The sequence below is a fragment of the Achroia grisella genome, unplaced genomic scaffold (assembly GCF_030625045.1).
Source record: "Achroia grisella isolate CSIRO2021 unplaced genomic scaffold, CSIRO_AGI_Agris_v1 utg503, whole genome shotgun sequence".
Lineage (NCBI taxonomy): Eukaryota > Metazoa > Arthropoda > Insecta > Lepidoptera > Pyralidae > Achroia > Achroia grisella.
The window spans coordinates 161,896-176,157 of NW_026712898.1; the positions used below are offsets into that span (position 1 = coordinate 161,896).

Below are 14,262 nucleotides of genomic sequence, written 5' to 3' on the forward strand. Positions count from 1 at the left end.
AATCCCGAACATGAAAACTATTGCCATGCACGCTCGTCATTCAAGTAATCGTTTAGTGAGTAATAGGCCTTGCTCAGTATATATGATTTAACAGATGTTTTGAATTTATTTAAGGGTAATTCCAATATATCCTTTGGTATCTTATGTCTTTAAATCTAGTATTAATATTATGAATATTGCTGTTTTTTGGAAATAAGTCAAGATTTTTATGAACATATAGGATATTTGAATATATAAATTGAAAAGCAACGGTGAGAATATTTGCCTCTTTGAATTTCTCTCTTAATGAGTCACGACTCCTCATACAGTAGATCACTCGAATGGCACGTTTTTTAATATGAATATATTTTTAATATCTACCGCTTTTCCCCATAATAATATTCCATAAGAGAGTAAACTATGAAAATAACTAAAATAGACCAATCTAGCAGTATCAGTGTACTGTCTAACCTTACGCACGACAAAAGTTGCTGAACTCAGTTTCGCTGCAAGACTTTGAATTTGTGCACCCCATTGTGTTTTATTATCTAATGTGATTCCTAGAGTCATATATCATATAGAGTCGTTACTTGTCTATGTACCTATAGTTATAGATCTAATCACAAAAGGATAACATTTGATACAGAACAATCATGATAATAACAAATACCACGATAACATGATGACATGCTAACACGAATATAATGCTGATCCATAGCCAATATAGAGTTAAGTAATCACTTAACACTTGGAGCGAGTGATTGGTGCGTGACAGTAGCTTGTATTAGGACGGCAGGCAGCCAATCTTGCTACTTCATTGGCCTCTCTATTATCCATCACGCCATTATAGTACTCGCCAATGATATTGGTATATTTTTTTATGGATGATAATGCAATAGTGTGCCTGCGCTAACGGGTTACGCTGGCGGGGCACTAGTGGAGGATGATAAGATTAATAATGAGAACGTGACAAATTCACCAGGAATTTATCACGATAGTTTCCAGGGGGAATCGCGTGGTAGTTAACCTGACATGGTACATTGCTAGTAGTAGGGGTGAAACCGATGCAGATAAGCGTGGAGTGGTGAAATATTCAGGAATGAAAAAACGATTGAAGTTTACAGCTGTCCGTGTCGCTTGCGCATATATAACGTGAGGATAGTGGACGCGTCCGGAAACACGCGAGGGAAGTGATAACTGCTATAGGTGTCGCTATCTCCGCACAAGCGGTGGGATCAATTTAATTAACAAATAAGTAGGTACAGGTAAGTAACATAGAATCCTATAGATACACCCTACAAACAAACAATATATTTTAACAGTGAAGTATCAATTTATACATATATGTAGTAAAAGGTGGTAGGTAAGTGCTCATTTATATAATAATAATAATAATCTCAGGACAATACACACAGCGCCATAGACCCTAGTTAAGCTAAAGCTTGTGTTATGGGTACTAGATAACTGATACAAATACATAGATTTTTTTTTTCGTAAATACATACATATTATACATAGAAAACACCCAGACCGATACAAACATTCATACTCATGAATACAAATGTTTGTGCCGTGCGAGGAATCGAACCCGCGACCATCGGTCGTAAAGCGGTGCACTAGACCTCTAAACCATCGAGGTCGTCAATATTTGTATAGTTATTTCTATATATTGTTATGTGTTTATTTTTATTAATATTTTAATGTTTTATTTTACAGGGCCGGTGTGCAGTCGCAAGGTAGGTCGTCTACAAGGGGATTGTTAGTAATGTACTATTACTAGTTAGTAATGTGGACTATTATGGTAATAGTCCACATTACTAACAATCCGTTCCCCCTATATTGGTATATTGTACTTATTAGTTTATTTTTATGCGTATAAAATGTTCTAATGGCTAAGATGTAATTTTCGTACAACACATCTGCGCGGCAGAGAAATTTAAGGTTAAAAGGGCATGACATTTTAGACTTCAGGAATAGCAACGAAATGTTATAACAATGTTTTCTTTTACAATATTCACTCAAAATACAGAAAACAGTTCAGGGTATAAAGGCATATTAGGCGTCAGGAATAGCAATGCACCACCACTAACAATATTTTCTGAAAAGATTTACTCAAAAATAACGTGTATTTTAGAAATTTAAATGTAATGAAATTTGCCATGACTAATATTTAATTTCACCAATAAATACAGACTGTATGTGTACAATATATGTGTACTTTATTTATTTAATACAACAAACGATTAAAAATACAAATACAATAATAAAATAAAACATATATAAATATATATATATATATATAAGTACAAGTACAACATATCATCAGATGATATATTTTAAACATAAATAATTCAAATAATTTTAAATAAAAATAATAGTTTATTTTTGTTAATTTTATAAAAAATATAATTTCAAACTTTTTTTACTCTATCGACACATTCGAGAAGAATAAGTGTATTGGTATTATAATAGGTAATTTTGCACATTTTTTTATTATACTAGATAATTTTATACCATTCTTTTTTTACATATTCGTTAAGAGATCCGAAACATATTGCTAGAGGTCTAACCATGCTACAAAACGCTACGGAGCTACGCGCGTAGCACGTGAGCTATACGAGTTCTGTAACATGAAACTGTATAGCTGTATAACTATATAACTGTATGGTTACATTCTCCATTCATATAAGATAGAGAAACCTTAGTAGTAGTAGAGTAGAAACTACTGCATGCTGGTTTTGAGAATATTATAAATAAATAACCCTGGACAATTAAAACACCATCTAGTTCCGCTGTAAGCAGAGCTTGTGTTATGGGTACCTACTAGAAAACTGATATAAATACTTAGATATTTGTTTTGTAAATACATACATAATATACATAGAAAATAACCAGGCAGATGCAAACAACCATACTCATAAATACAAATGTTTGCACCATGCAAGGAGTCGAACTCGCGACAATTGGAAGTAACGCTTTACTTCCGATGGTCGCTGTACTAAACCGCTAGAAACATTGTTTAAAATTGATGTTTAAGAAAAATACTTAACGTAGTCCAACCATTCTCGAGTTTTTCGCTTAACATTTAATGCTGCAATTTTATTATATATGTATAGATAGAGTTAGACAGACTTATATCAAGTATCTATAAGGTTATATGAAACCAATTCACAACGCGACCAGTAGAGTGATTTGCAATAAATATGCTATAAAATGATAAAGGATTGTGTACACTTGCGCGGCTTCCGCGCTGATTGATTGGCGGCTACACTAGTTGCTACTTCGGGTTATATTTGTATTGTAATCCCAAAAACATTGTATTCTGATGGAGTACGTACACGCACATATATATACACTTCATAACATATATTTACTTCTTTATTTATTATATTTATCTAAATATATATAACTCAAAGGTGATTGACATAGTGATCTATCAACGCACAGCCCAAACCACTGGACGGATCGGGCTGAAATTTGGCATGCAGGTAGACGTTAGGGGATGAAAGTTTATATGAAACTTCGTCAATTTTAAACCGATCGGGCTGAGACTTTGCTTGCATGAAGCTGCTATGACGTAGCCAGCCCCTAAAAATGGATTTTGATAAATTCCACCCCTAAAGGGATAAATTAATACGAGCGAAGCCGCGAGCAAAAGCTAGTTCTTTATAAAATTGTCTGTGTAATATTGGCGAGCTTATCGCCATATGGCATTCTACACCAGTTAACCATTACGTACGAGCAGAAAGCTGTTAATGGGCAGTAGTGAAAAAAGAGAAACCTATAACTTTAGCAACACCAGGAGAATTGCAAGTATGTAGCCGGCATTTAAGGAAGGAATTAATTATTTTCCTGAAGGTTTTAATATCGTATCGGCTCGGAAATATTCAACACCATTGCTGGAAGATAAGTCCACAATGTGATTGTGCGTGACAAGAAATGTAGATTTAGATAGATTTTTCTTGCAAACCTATACAACTCGATGTACACGTTCACATTAAAGTTATATCTATCTATTATTAAACAACAATTTTTTTATTAATTTTATTTGTTTCTCTATTAATGTCTTTATTATTATTATTATTATTATTTTTTTTTTCTCAGCTATTCTCATCTCCCACTTACGGGCCGAAAGGAGAGTGCAGAGTGTTATTATTATTATTTCCACCGTTTCACAATATAAATATTGTTATATATTATTATATCACCAAGTCATTTGTTCACACAATTGAATTTTTAGACATTGTTTACTGGGCTGTTTCAAAATTTTCTAACTATTGAACACGTATCCAATATAGTGGATTTCTGTAGTTCAATGTAGCTAAATTTCCTTAATTGCAGTTGATGTAATGACGAATGCAAGTGTGTGTATGTGTGTGTGCATGTTATTATTATTATTATTCTTTATTTTTTCTCAGCTATGTGTGAGTGTGTGTGTGTGTATTATTATTATGTTCATTATCACATTTTTTGCATTGTGATATTAACTAGTACTTCAGCCGCGATTTGATATGGCCAAAGTTTAATTGTTTAATGTGTTCCTCTGGAGGGGGTGCTAAATTACGAAATAAAAACATATATATTATATTATATTTTATATACATTAGTTAGTAGTTAATACTTAGATATATAAATTAAATATATGAATAATTTTGAAAACTGCACTATTGGGTAGCTTAAGTAACCATTAGACGTCTCTAAGTATAAGGGTTGGACACATTTTTAGTTTGAAATACTCGTGAACGGGTGGTCAGCTCTGATAACTGTGACAGATTTTTGTTACTTAAGTAACTATTTATTTACTTATACTGTCACAATTTTAGTAGTTTGGTGTTAAAATAAGTTAAATAAAATCCGGATTGTGTGAAAGAATATAATTATGTGACATAAGTTATGTAATATATACTGTTAGCACTGTAGTTCATAAGGAGGTTCTTTGTCCATACACAAAATTGCACAATTTAGCATCTAGTAGCACAGAATACTCACTGCCCTGGAGTATCCTGCGTCACACGACGGCAGTCGACACGGATACTAGCGGTGTAGGCCGTTTAGCACTCAGATCAACTTTGTTATTCGGCAGTTTGTATTAACACAAAATTTTTAAAAATGTAATTCGTAACAACGTATATTTAAAAGCAATACAAAAGTTAGTTTGTAGTTTCAAATAGTTTCAAGTTTGCACATTCTTCTTGTGCTGAGTCTGCGTTCCGAATGTGTGGTAGAATAAAAATATAGACTATACAAAAGTGCTTATATTAAGTTTATTTGCATAAAGATTATTTCTTTTCTATTCTATTCCATATTCTCAGAAACCAACGGCCACAACAAATCTTGTTTATTACATTTTAAAGGGTAAAAAAAGTACTCCGTAATACTGTGACGTTTTCATACAGACAACCTTGACTACATTTTTATTAGAATCAATCAGTTTTATAACTTAATATCTGAGGTCTGTAGGTTTATAATATATTTGTGCGCATATGCGCGCCAGACTGTATGCGCGGTACAAGTAATAAAAAATAAGCGTTATTGAGAAATTAATAATTAATTTCTTAATAAACGAACATTTTTATTATACACAAGTCCCGGAAACGACAGAGTTCTATTATATATATTCTATGTTACATTGTACATATGTATTTGTACCGGTAAAGTAGAGTAGAATCAAGACTATTAACTACCGTACTAAGATCTCTGCGTAATCCTAACAAACACACGTGAGTAGACTCAACTAGTCTACTCACGTGTATCTAAATAAAATATGACAAAAAATATGACACTCCAAATTATTTGGATAAATAATTAGCAACGCATACCTACCTAGCAGTATATAGTCTATATATGCCTGGAATATCATGTTACTATTAAATTACAATGGTGATATAAAAAACTATAATTAAGTATATATAATTCTTCTTATTATCAATTCAAATATCTTAGTAACTATATAACATAGCAATACATATGTAACATCCTAAATATTACAGCAGCAACTCAGACCTGTCCACATTAGAAGACAATCAAAACATACAGACAGACAAATTCAAAAACACATACACAAACATACAAACAGTTAAAACTCCAGTGCTTCCAAACAATTTAAGTAACATATCTATGTCCCACTATGGACATAGATATGTTACTTAAATTGTTTATATTCATGTTACTATCATGATTAGAAATCGACCATACAAATTATATATAATCGCCACCGCGTTTAACTTAGAACAAACGCAAAAAGTATATTAATGAACAATAAAATTAATAGAGTAACCCTGACGACTCAGGTGTAGATATTAAAATTGTTTTGTTGCAGTGTTTAATGAGTTTCACCATCTGAATGTTTATCATCTATGCACACGTGCTGGCTAGACATTCAGATATTTATATGAAGGGATGCTCTAAAAAAAGTATAGCAGATTCCGTTTAATAAAATAAAAAGTAAACATAATTAATAAAATGAGGATAATGACAACTTGATGATCTGGATCTCCTGAACACTATTATACCTTTCGATGCTCGCAGGTTCTATCGTATCAGAACTCATTATTCAGTCATGAGAGTTATGCTTAGAAAGTTTTTGGTTTTTCAAAACTTTAAAATCATAACTCCCATGACATTCAGTTATTCCCATGAATATCATTTCTGACGACGATGACGACCTCGGTGGTCTAGCGGTCAAGCACACCGCTTAACGACCGATGATCGCGGGTTCGATTCCTCGCATGGCACAAACATTTATATTTATGAGTATGATTGTTTATATCTTTATCTATATTAGTATAGAGTTTTCTATGTATAATATGTATGTATTTACAAAAAAAAATATCTTATCTAGTACTCATAACACAAGCTATAGCTAGCTTAACTTGGGTCTAGATGGCTCTGTGTGAATTGTCCTGAGATTATTATTATATTATTCACTAAAATATATTAAGAGTTTTTCAAAACTTTAAAAGCATACTGTACTCATTAGTATGAGTACGCTTATTAGTGAAATTTGTTTAAAATATTAAATTATAAATCTGGTAGAGTAGTAAAATATTAATCAGTCACTATTCTCATTAAATTCTCACTTAACTTATCTTGAAAGTTTTTCAAAGCATAACTCTCGTGACTTTCACCAACGTGTACGCTGCAGTTTTATGTCGTGCGACACGCGTGTTGCTTTACGACACCCACCTGTGCATGTGGGTCGTCACGGCCCGTCAATACGACATCTCGTGTCCTGTATATTGGGGGATTCTTGAATTTCCAATGACACTTCAGAGTACCGTAAAACTGCTTAAGGGTTCACACTTATAAAATGTTTGCTTACTAATACAAACCTACGAAATGATTACGAAAAAATTGATACACTGTTCAATTAACAGAATAGTTTTATTAAAAAAATATAATACTAATAGAAACGTGAAGTCTATAAAATGTATATAAATACTAATAAAAGTATTTTTTGCTGCATTTCAAGAAATCAACCCTGCATGGGTTAAATTTGAACATACAATAAGTGCCAAGGGGTCATGAGTACCCGCAACACTAAACAAATTGTGTGTATATTACCGGCCTTTTAAAAAGGAATAATCACTTTTCCATTGCAGGAAGGTGATTCCACAATGTGGATGTACGTGGCAAAAAGTTTCTGAAAAAATGCACATAGGAGCACCGAGGAACGCCACTCATCTAAATGATCGAGATGGTATTTTAGTTTCTGGTGGGTACAGTATTCAGGTCAGGGGTGGCGAACTTAATTAGACCCAAGATCTCCTGTTTACTATTGAAACCTTGTGCGATCTACCAATTACATACTTATTGAAATCTTAAATGAAACATAAATGTGAAAATTATTCTTAGTACTACTAGGTACTTATTTACCTTTATTTTAGTGTGAGTATTGTGTCTTAGCATCTTCCACTACATAGTTTAACATAATCAGGTTTGTGGTTGGAAATTGCCAACCTTTTTTACGAGTACATTGCGCAGTCTGGTCTATGTATTTATATTTTTTGCCTTGCCACGATCTAATGGATTGACAGTCCTGTTGGCCACATCTGGTATTGGTAGTAAATTTAGCAGCTGGTATTAATCTGCACTTTGGAGGACAGCCATCCATCCACACTTTCAAGAAATCACCTCATACATCGGAAAGCGACAGATATGATTGCACTTATAATAACTGATATGACTTACCTCAAGAAACACAGTGAAAGCACACCCGATACATCAGAAAAGAAGAAATATGATTCCACAGTAACTGATATGACTTACCTGAAGGAACAGAGTGAAGGCGACCCACTGGTAATATTTGCCGTACTTCCTAGGCGAGGTGCCGGCTCCCTTCACTCCCGGGTATGCACCCCCCGCCTCGCCAGCCACAGTGAAGGTAGAGTGAATCCAGCAGTACGTGTTCAACACATCTTCTGGTATATCCCTGATAGAAGAAGAGGTCGTGGCTATAATAACTACATAGTATAAAACAAAGTCGCTAATGTATGCTTAAATCTTTAAAACTACGCAACGGATTTTGAATCGGTTTTTTTAATATATAGAATGATTCAGGAGGAAGGTTTATATGTATAATACATGTACACCCGGGCGAAGCCGGGGCTAGTAGCTAGTCTATAGTATAAACTGAAGTCACTTCCGATGTCTGTTCGCTTAGAATCTAAGAGCTTTTAAACTACGCAACGGATTTTAATGAAGTTTTTAGCAATACATAGAGAGATTCAAGAGAAAGGTTTATATGTATAATACAGGTGCATCCAGGTACCAGCCGAGGCTGGTAGGTAGTTTATTATTATAAATACTACTAACTGAACTACTTAACATTATTTTTTTAATTTGGCTCGTTGTATACAGTTATAAAATATAGAATAGTTTCATTAAGTGACCATCAATATTATTTTCGAATAAAAAGTACTAGGAACATTTGGCGGAATCAGCTAAATTATACAAATGTTATAGTTACCAATAGAAAACAATTATATATTTCGTTATATTAATGTGAACCAAAAACTTGTACAAAAAACGGGTACACCGTATAAATTGCGCGGACAGATGTGTATGAAATGCGACTATCAGTGCCTGTGATTAAACTATGTACTAGGCTGTACGGTCTAAGGATCTTTGCCTGTTCCATCATTAAAAAAGATGTCATTCAACTCCTAGAAAAAAAAAGTGACAATAGTACCTTAATAATATTCAAATAATTTAAATAAAATAAAATCGAACTTGGACTGCTATGCGGCCATTAGTATATGTAAATATATTAATCTAGCAATAACATATCATTTGGTAAAAAAAAAATATAATCCCATAGAGAAATATTCCGTATCCGTCCTGAAAATCTATTTTCATCCACTCGGTAGATTATTCACGATCAGCGCCATCTATTGTCGAACATTGGAACTACGTCGTCACGCTCGTCACGTATGATATATATAAGACTTATGGACACGAACCTTGTATGTATACAGTCGATTGGATTGCCCACAAGATGGCGCGTGGTGAGAGCAGCGCTCGCCGCTAACAGCGCTGCAGTGGTTGCTCCGCAGTGCAGGCGGAAGGCCACCGAGTCGATTTTGGGGTTAACCCCTTGCTGAATAAAACAAACACAAAATCAATAATCATTCACATTTGACGGCCTCGGTCTAGCGGTTTAGCACGCAGCCTTACTTCCGATTCGCGGGTTCGATTCCTCGCACGGTGCAAACATTTGTGTTCATAAGTATGATTCTTTGTGTCGGTCTAGGTTTTTTTCTATGTATAATATGTATGTATTTAAGAAAAAAAATATCTATGTACTTGTATAAGTTATCTACTATCCATAACACAAACTTGGATCTAGATGGCGCTGTGTTAATTGTCCAAGGTTATTTATTTATTTATTGTTAACTGTTCACATGGTGTATATTTAACTCTCTAAATGTATTGATTTTTAATTAATAATTATCTGTAGGTGTATATTTTATAAAATTGCTGTTATTTTTCGGAAGAAGAACCACAGTAAGCAGAGTTTGTGTATGAGTACTAGACAAATTATATAAATACTCAAATATTTTTTATTGTCAACACATAAACACCCAGACTGATACAAACAATCATACTCATGAATACAAATAAAATCATAAAAAACCCGCAACCATAGGAAGTAAAATGTGCTAAACTGCTAAATCAGCGAGGCTGTCAACGCCTACCCTTACTACACGCTTCAATAGAACAAGAGGCCATGACGGCCAGACATACGTCTTATTAGTAAATGTAAAAGTTCTTGTATGTGTGTCCCCAACACAGGTGAGAACGATCCCCAAACATGAAACCTGGATCGTGGTTCCTTTGGCAGTTTTCATAAAATATCGTAAGTATATTTATAAAATAATATACTTTAGGGGTGTCCGGTAAGTGGTTGGAACCCTACTAAGTGTCTGGCAATGAAGAGCGCAAGTTATAACACGGTTACAAACAATATGTAAAAAAACTGAGTTTCATAATTTAACGAATTTGATATGAAATTTTTTACACCTTTGTTACCTGTTACCAGCTAAAGCAACCACGATCCAGGTTTCATGTGTGGGGATCGTTCTTACCTGTGTTGGGGACACACATACAAGAACTTTTACATTTACTAATAAGTCTAATGTCTGGCCGTCATGGGCTAAAAGTATTTACAGTTCCAAAAAAACGTTATCAATGAAGAAGCAAGCACCTAATTGTTTGTTTACATTGAAAGGCGTGATAAATTAGTTAAAAGATAACGTTTGAAGAAAAATACACGCTATCTGTTTCACACAAGGTCTGTTATTACGTAGGTAGAGCTGAAATCACATCTCGCTGTGAAGACTCGAGCACGAACATCGCTAATGTGCCGGGCTGGCTTGTACAAGTGTTTCATTAACTTATTTATCGCGTTCGCCTAGACACGGTCGTTACCCTCAATCTCTTTGTAGGGGGTAGCTACCCCCGCATAATATATCAATACAAGGGTGAAGGGATTGTTAGGAATAACGAGACCCCTCATTGCAAGGAAGATGTTAAAATCGCCATATATACATATATATATTGTACTAGCTGACCTCGCCAACGTTGTTTTGCCATATAAATTAAAATCGCTATTAAAAAATAGGGGTTGGTGGTAGAGCGGTGAAAATTTATTGTTATGTATTTTTAACTCATTATATAAAATAAATATTGTCCAAAAATTAAAAAAAATGTTAGGAGTGGTACTCCTTATCATTTACGGGTATGAAAAATAAATAATAGCCGATTCTCAGACCTACTGAATATTCATATAAATTAAAAAAAAATCTATTAAACTGTTTCGGACGAGTATGGCAACTAATATTGTGACACGAGAATTTTATATATAAGATTTGTGCATTAAAGTTTAAATAAATAAATATTTGAACACTCTCGTGGTCGCCGGGACAGTTATGATTGTGATCTATTACAAATGTTTGCGGTTGCAGCTGATAAGTGATTACCGCCGCCCATGAGCACCCGCAATACCAAAGGAACTGCAAGTGCGTTGTCGACCTTTTAATCTTATATCTACTAACCATTATAATTAATTCCTGGTTAATTAATCACAATGGGCTAACTGACCTCATCTTATCATCCTCCACTGGTGCGCCGCCAGCGTATACCGTTATCGTAGGCAAATCTACCATTATTAACCTTTAACTGCTGTTAGCCTTTCACGCAGAAAAGAATATCCATGTAAATGTACAAAGAGAACGAGAAGGACCGCGCACGGTATGAAAATGTTTGTATTTATAAATGTTAAACGTGTATTTGGTATAAATAATCAGTGAAACTAGAATTCTTATTAAAAAGAAGAAATGTCATGAATGATGCAGACACAAACATGCAATTCCTCAAGATTGCCTTCCCGTGCTAAATCTTGCGTGCTTCTAATCGCGTAAAAAATGTGTCCTGTAAAGCTATTAGAAAATAACAATGGAAAATAAAGAAAGGCCTGAACTCAACACCTTTTTTTTAGACTATTTTAATGATGTTGGCCGCAACTGGTCTTTGAAGTTTCACTAGAAGATAGGGGGCGAGTGTAGATGGCACTTCACCGCCGCAAAAGTATTCATGGAGCGGCTGAAGGCGTCCTACCTGACGGATAAGACTTTATTCTGAAGGTAGGGTTCGGTTAGGTACCGCTAGGGGTTCGAAAATCGGCTCAGGTTTGTAATTTCTAGATAGATCTGGGAGATCCGTTGCTACCATGGGCGTAGCCAGCCATGAACCTCAGAGTGGGACAGCAGCCTAAAACATTATGTAAATAGCAAACTGTTGCCGTGCCCTTATCTCGATTAAGTTTTTCATAAAAAACGGTTACAGCCTATAGCACCCTGTATCTCTATGTTATTTCTTGTCTCAACTGTCGGGTACGAACTTTCCTACGGAGATTCAGTATCTTAATTAGTACTTATATAATTTATTTTTTTAGGTTTGGTTAGATACCTTACAGGTCAGAGCTAGGGTGGGGCAAGCGCTGCACCTTGCCCAACCGCAGTTGCGGTCAATTTAATTTTTTTCTATTTTGATATGGACCACCTTAATAGACCTTAATAGAATTTCTGTTCTTCGGCTGTTTTTGGGAACAACACTAAAAACAAATACTCTAAATCTCCTTTCTAACATATCAACCCTTGATACTCCATGTTTCAGTTTTAGTCCAGTTACCGATTGTGATATTGAAAAGAGCTTACTGACAATACATTCTGATGCTTTAGGTTCTAACGGCATTGGTCGTACTATGGTCCTACCTATCCTTGATATTATCCTTCCAATGACCTTCATTTTCAATAACTCATTGTCTTGAAGTGTTTCCTTGTGGAAAGATGCTGACATTATTCTTCTTCCAAAAAAAATGTACCTTTTTCTGATTACTGACATACCGCCCTGCGGTCATGGTTTGCCATCAGATATGTTGAAGCATGAAGTAATGACTCACCCCTCCAGAGAGCAGCGCGTATATGCTGGTGAGGATCTCCATGGGCCTGCGAGGCTGCGCAGCGCGCTCGCGCCGCCGCCACGTGTGCGCGGCCGCGCCCCCCGCGCCGCCCGCGCCGCCCGCGCCCGAGCCCGCGGCCCCGCGCCACCGCCGGCCCCACGCGACGCCCGACTCTCTACAAGAAATACCAACATTCAATAATCTTTACATAGTATGAAAAACAAAGAAAGAAAGAAAATAATTTATATATATGGTCCGGCTCGAAGGACCATAAAGATGTATGAGTCTGCTGCTGTCTGTCCCTATATATGCTATATCTTTAAAACTACGTTACAGGCGGTTTTTTTAATAGATAGAGATCACTCTTAGAGTGATTCAAGAGGAAGGTTTATATATATAATACATGGGCACCCGTGCGAAGCCGGGGCGAGTAGCTAGTATTGTATAAATGATAAGTTCCGGACTGCTTTCTAACTTGATTATTCGAGTGTACGATGCTTGAGTGTAGACTGAACGTTTTGATATGTGGACTGATGCTTGCTTAAGCAAACATCAGTCCTCAGTCATGTACTGAAGGAAAAATGATCTGGGCGTTATATCTAGTAAATTACGTAACGGATTTTAATGCAGTTTCCTCGCGAACGAAGTCGCGGACACAGCTAGTTTCTTATATCTTTGCTATGATTATTTTGTATTCGCCAAACAAATATATTTTCTTTCTTTCTACCTCGATAAAGCTTATGATACATTATACAATTTGTCACATACCTACGACATATGTAAGGTCCAATAGTATATAAAATATTAAAACTCATCTATTATGCATTGCGTATGTATAGAATTCTGCGGGTACCGCATAAAAGCATTAGAGATCAATCCCAAGGGAATGGTGGGACATTCTTCTATCAGAACTGTACGTGATTGCTGACCAAATTGTCAACCTTGTACCTACAAGTGCTATAGTAAAAAAAAAAGTTCAAATGTCATTTTTTTTATTCTTATATCTTATTCTTCACTAACTACTCCGAGACAAGTAATATAGTTGTATAGTTAAAAATAACCTAATTTTTATTCTTATTTTTTTATTCATTACTAGTTACACCGCCCCGGCTTCCCGCGGCTGTACATGTATTATACATATAGTCCTAATTTTTTATTCTTCTTTCTTTATTATTTCCTAACTAACCCGGCTTCGCACGGTTCTACATGTATTATACATATAAACATTCCTCTTTAATCACTCTATCTATTGCTTAAAATTGCATTAAAATCCGTTGCGTAATTTAAAATATCTAAGCGAGCAGACTACGGTAGCGACTTTT

The 14,262-nt window shown here is 35.0% G+C and overlaps 1 protein-coding gene across 1 annotated transcript in view; it reads right to left on the bottom strand.

Moving 5' to 3' along the window:
- The window catches only part of LOC131846160 (uncharacterized), a 128,029-nt gene that overhangs the window by 66,603 nt on the left and 47,164 nt on the right, over positions 1-14,262 (bottom strand). The window contains exons 3-5 of the mRNA XM_059195398.1: positions 12,941-13,115; positions 9,441-9,577; positions 8,248-8,410 (exon numbers count right to left, since the gene is read on the bottom strand). Of these exons, the coding sequence (XP_059051381.1) occupies positions 8,248-8,410; positions 9,441-9,577; positions 12,941-13,115 (475 nt within the window). The remainder of the gene's footprint in view (positions 1-8,247; positions 8,411-9,440; positions 9,578-12,940; positions 13,116-14,262) is intronic.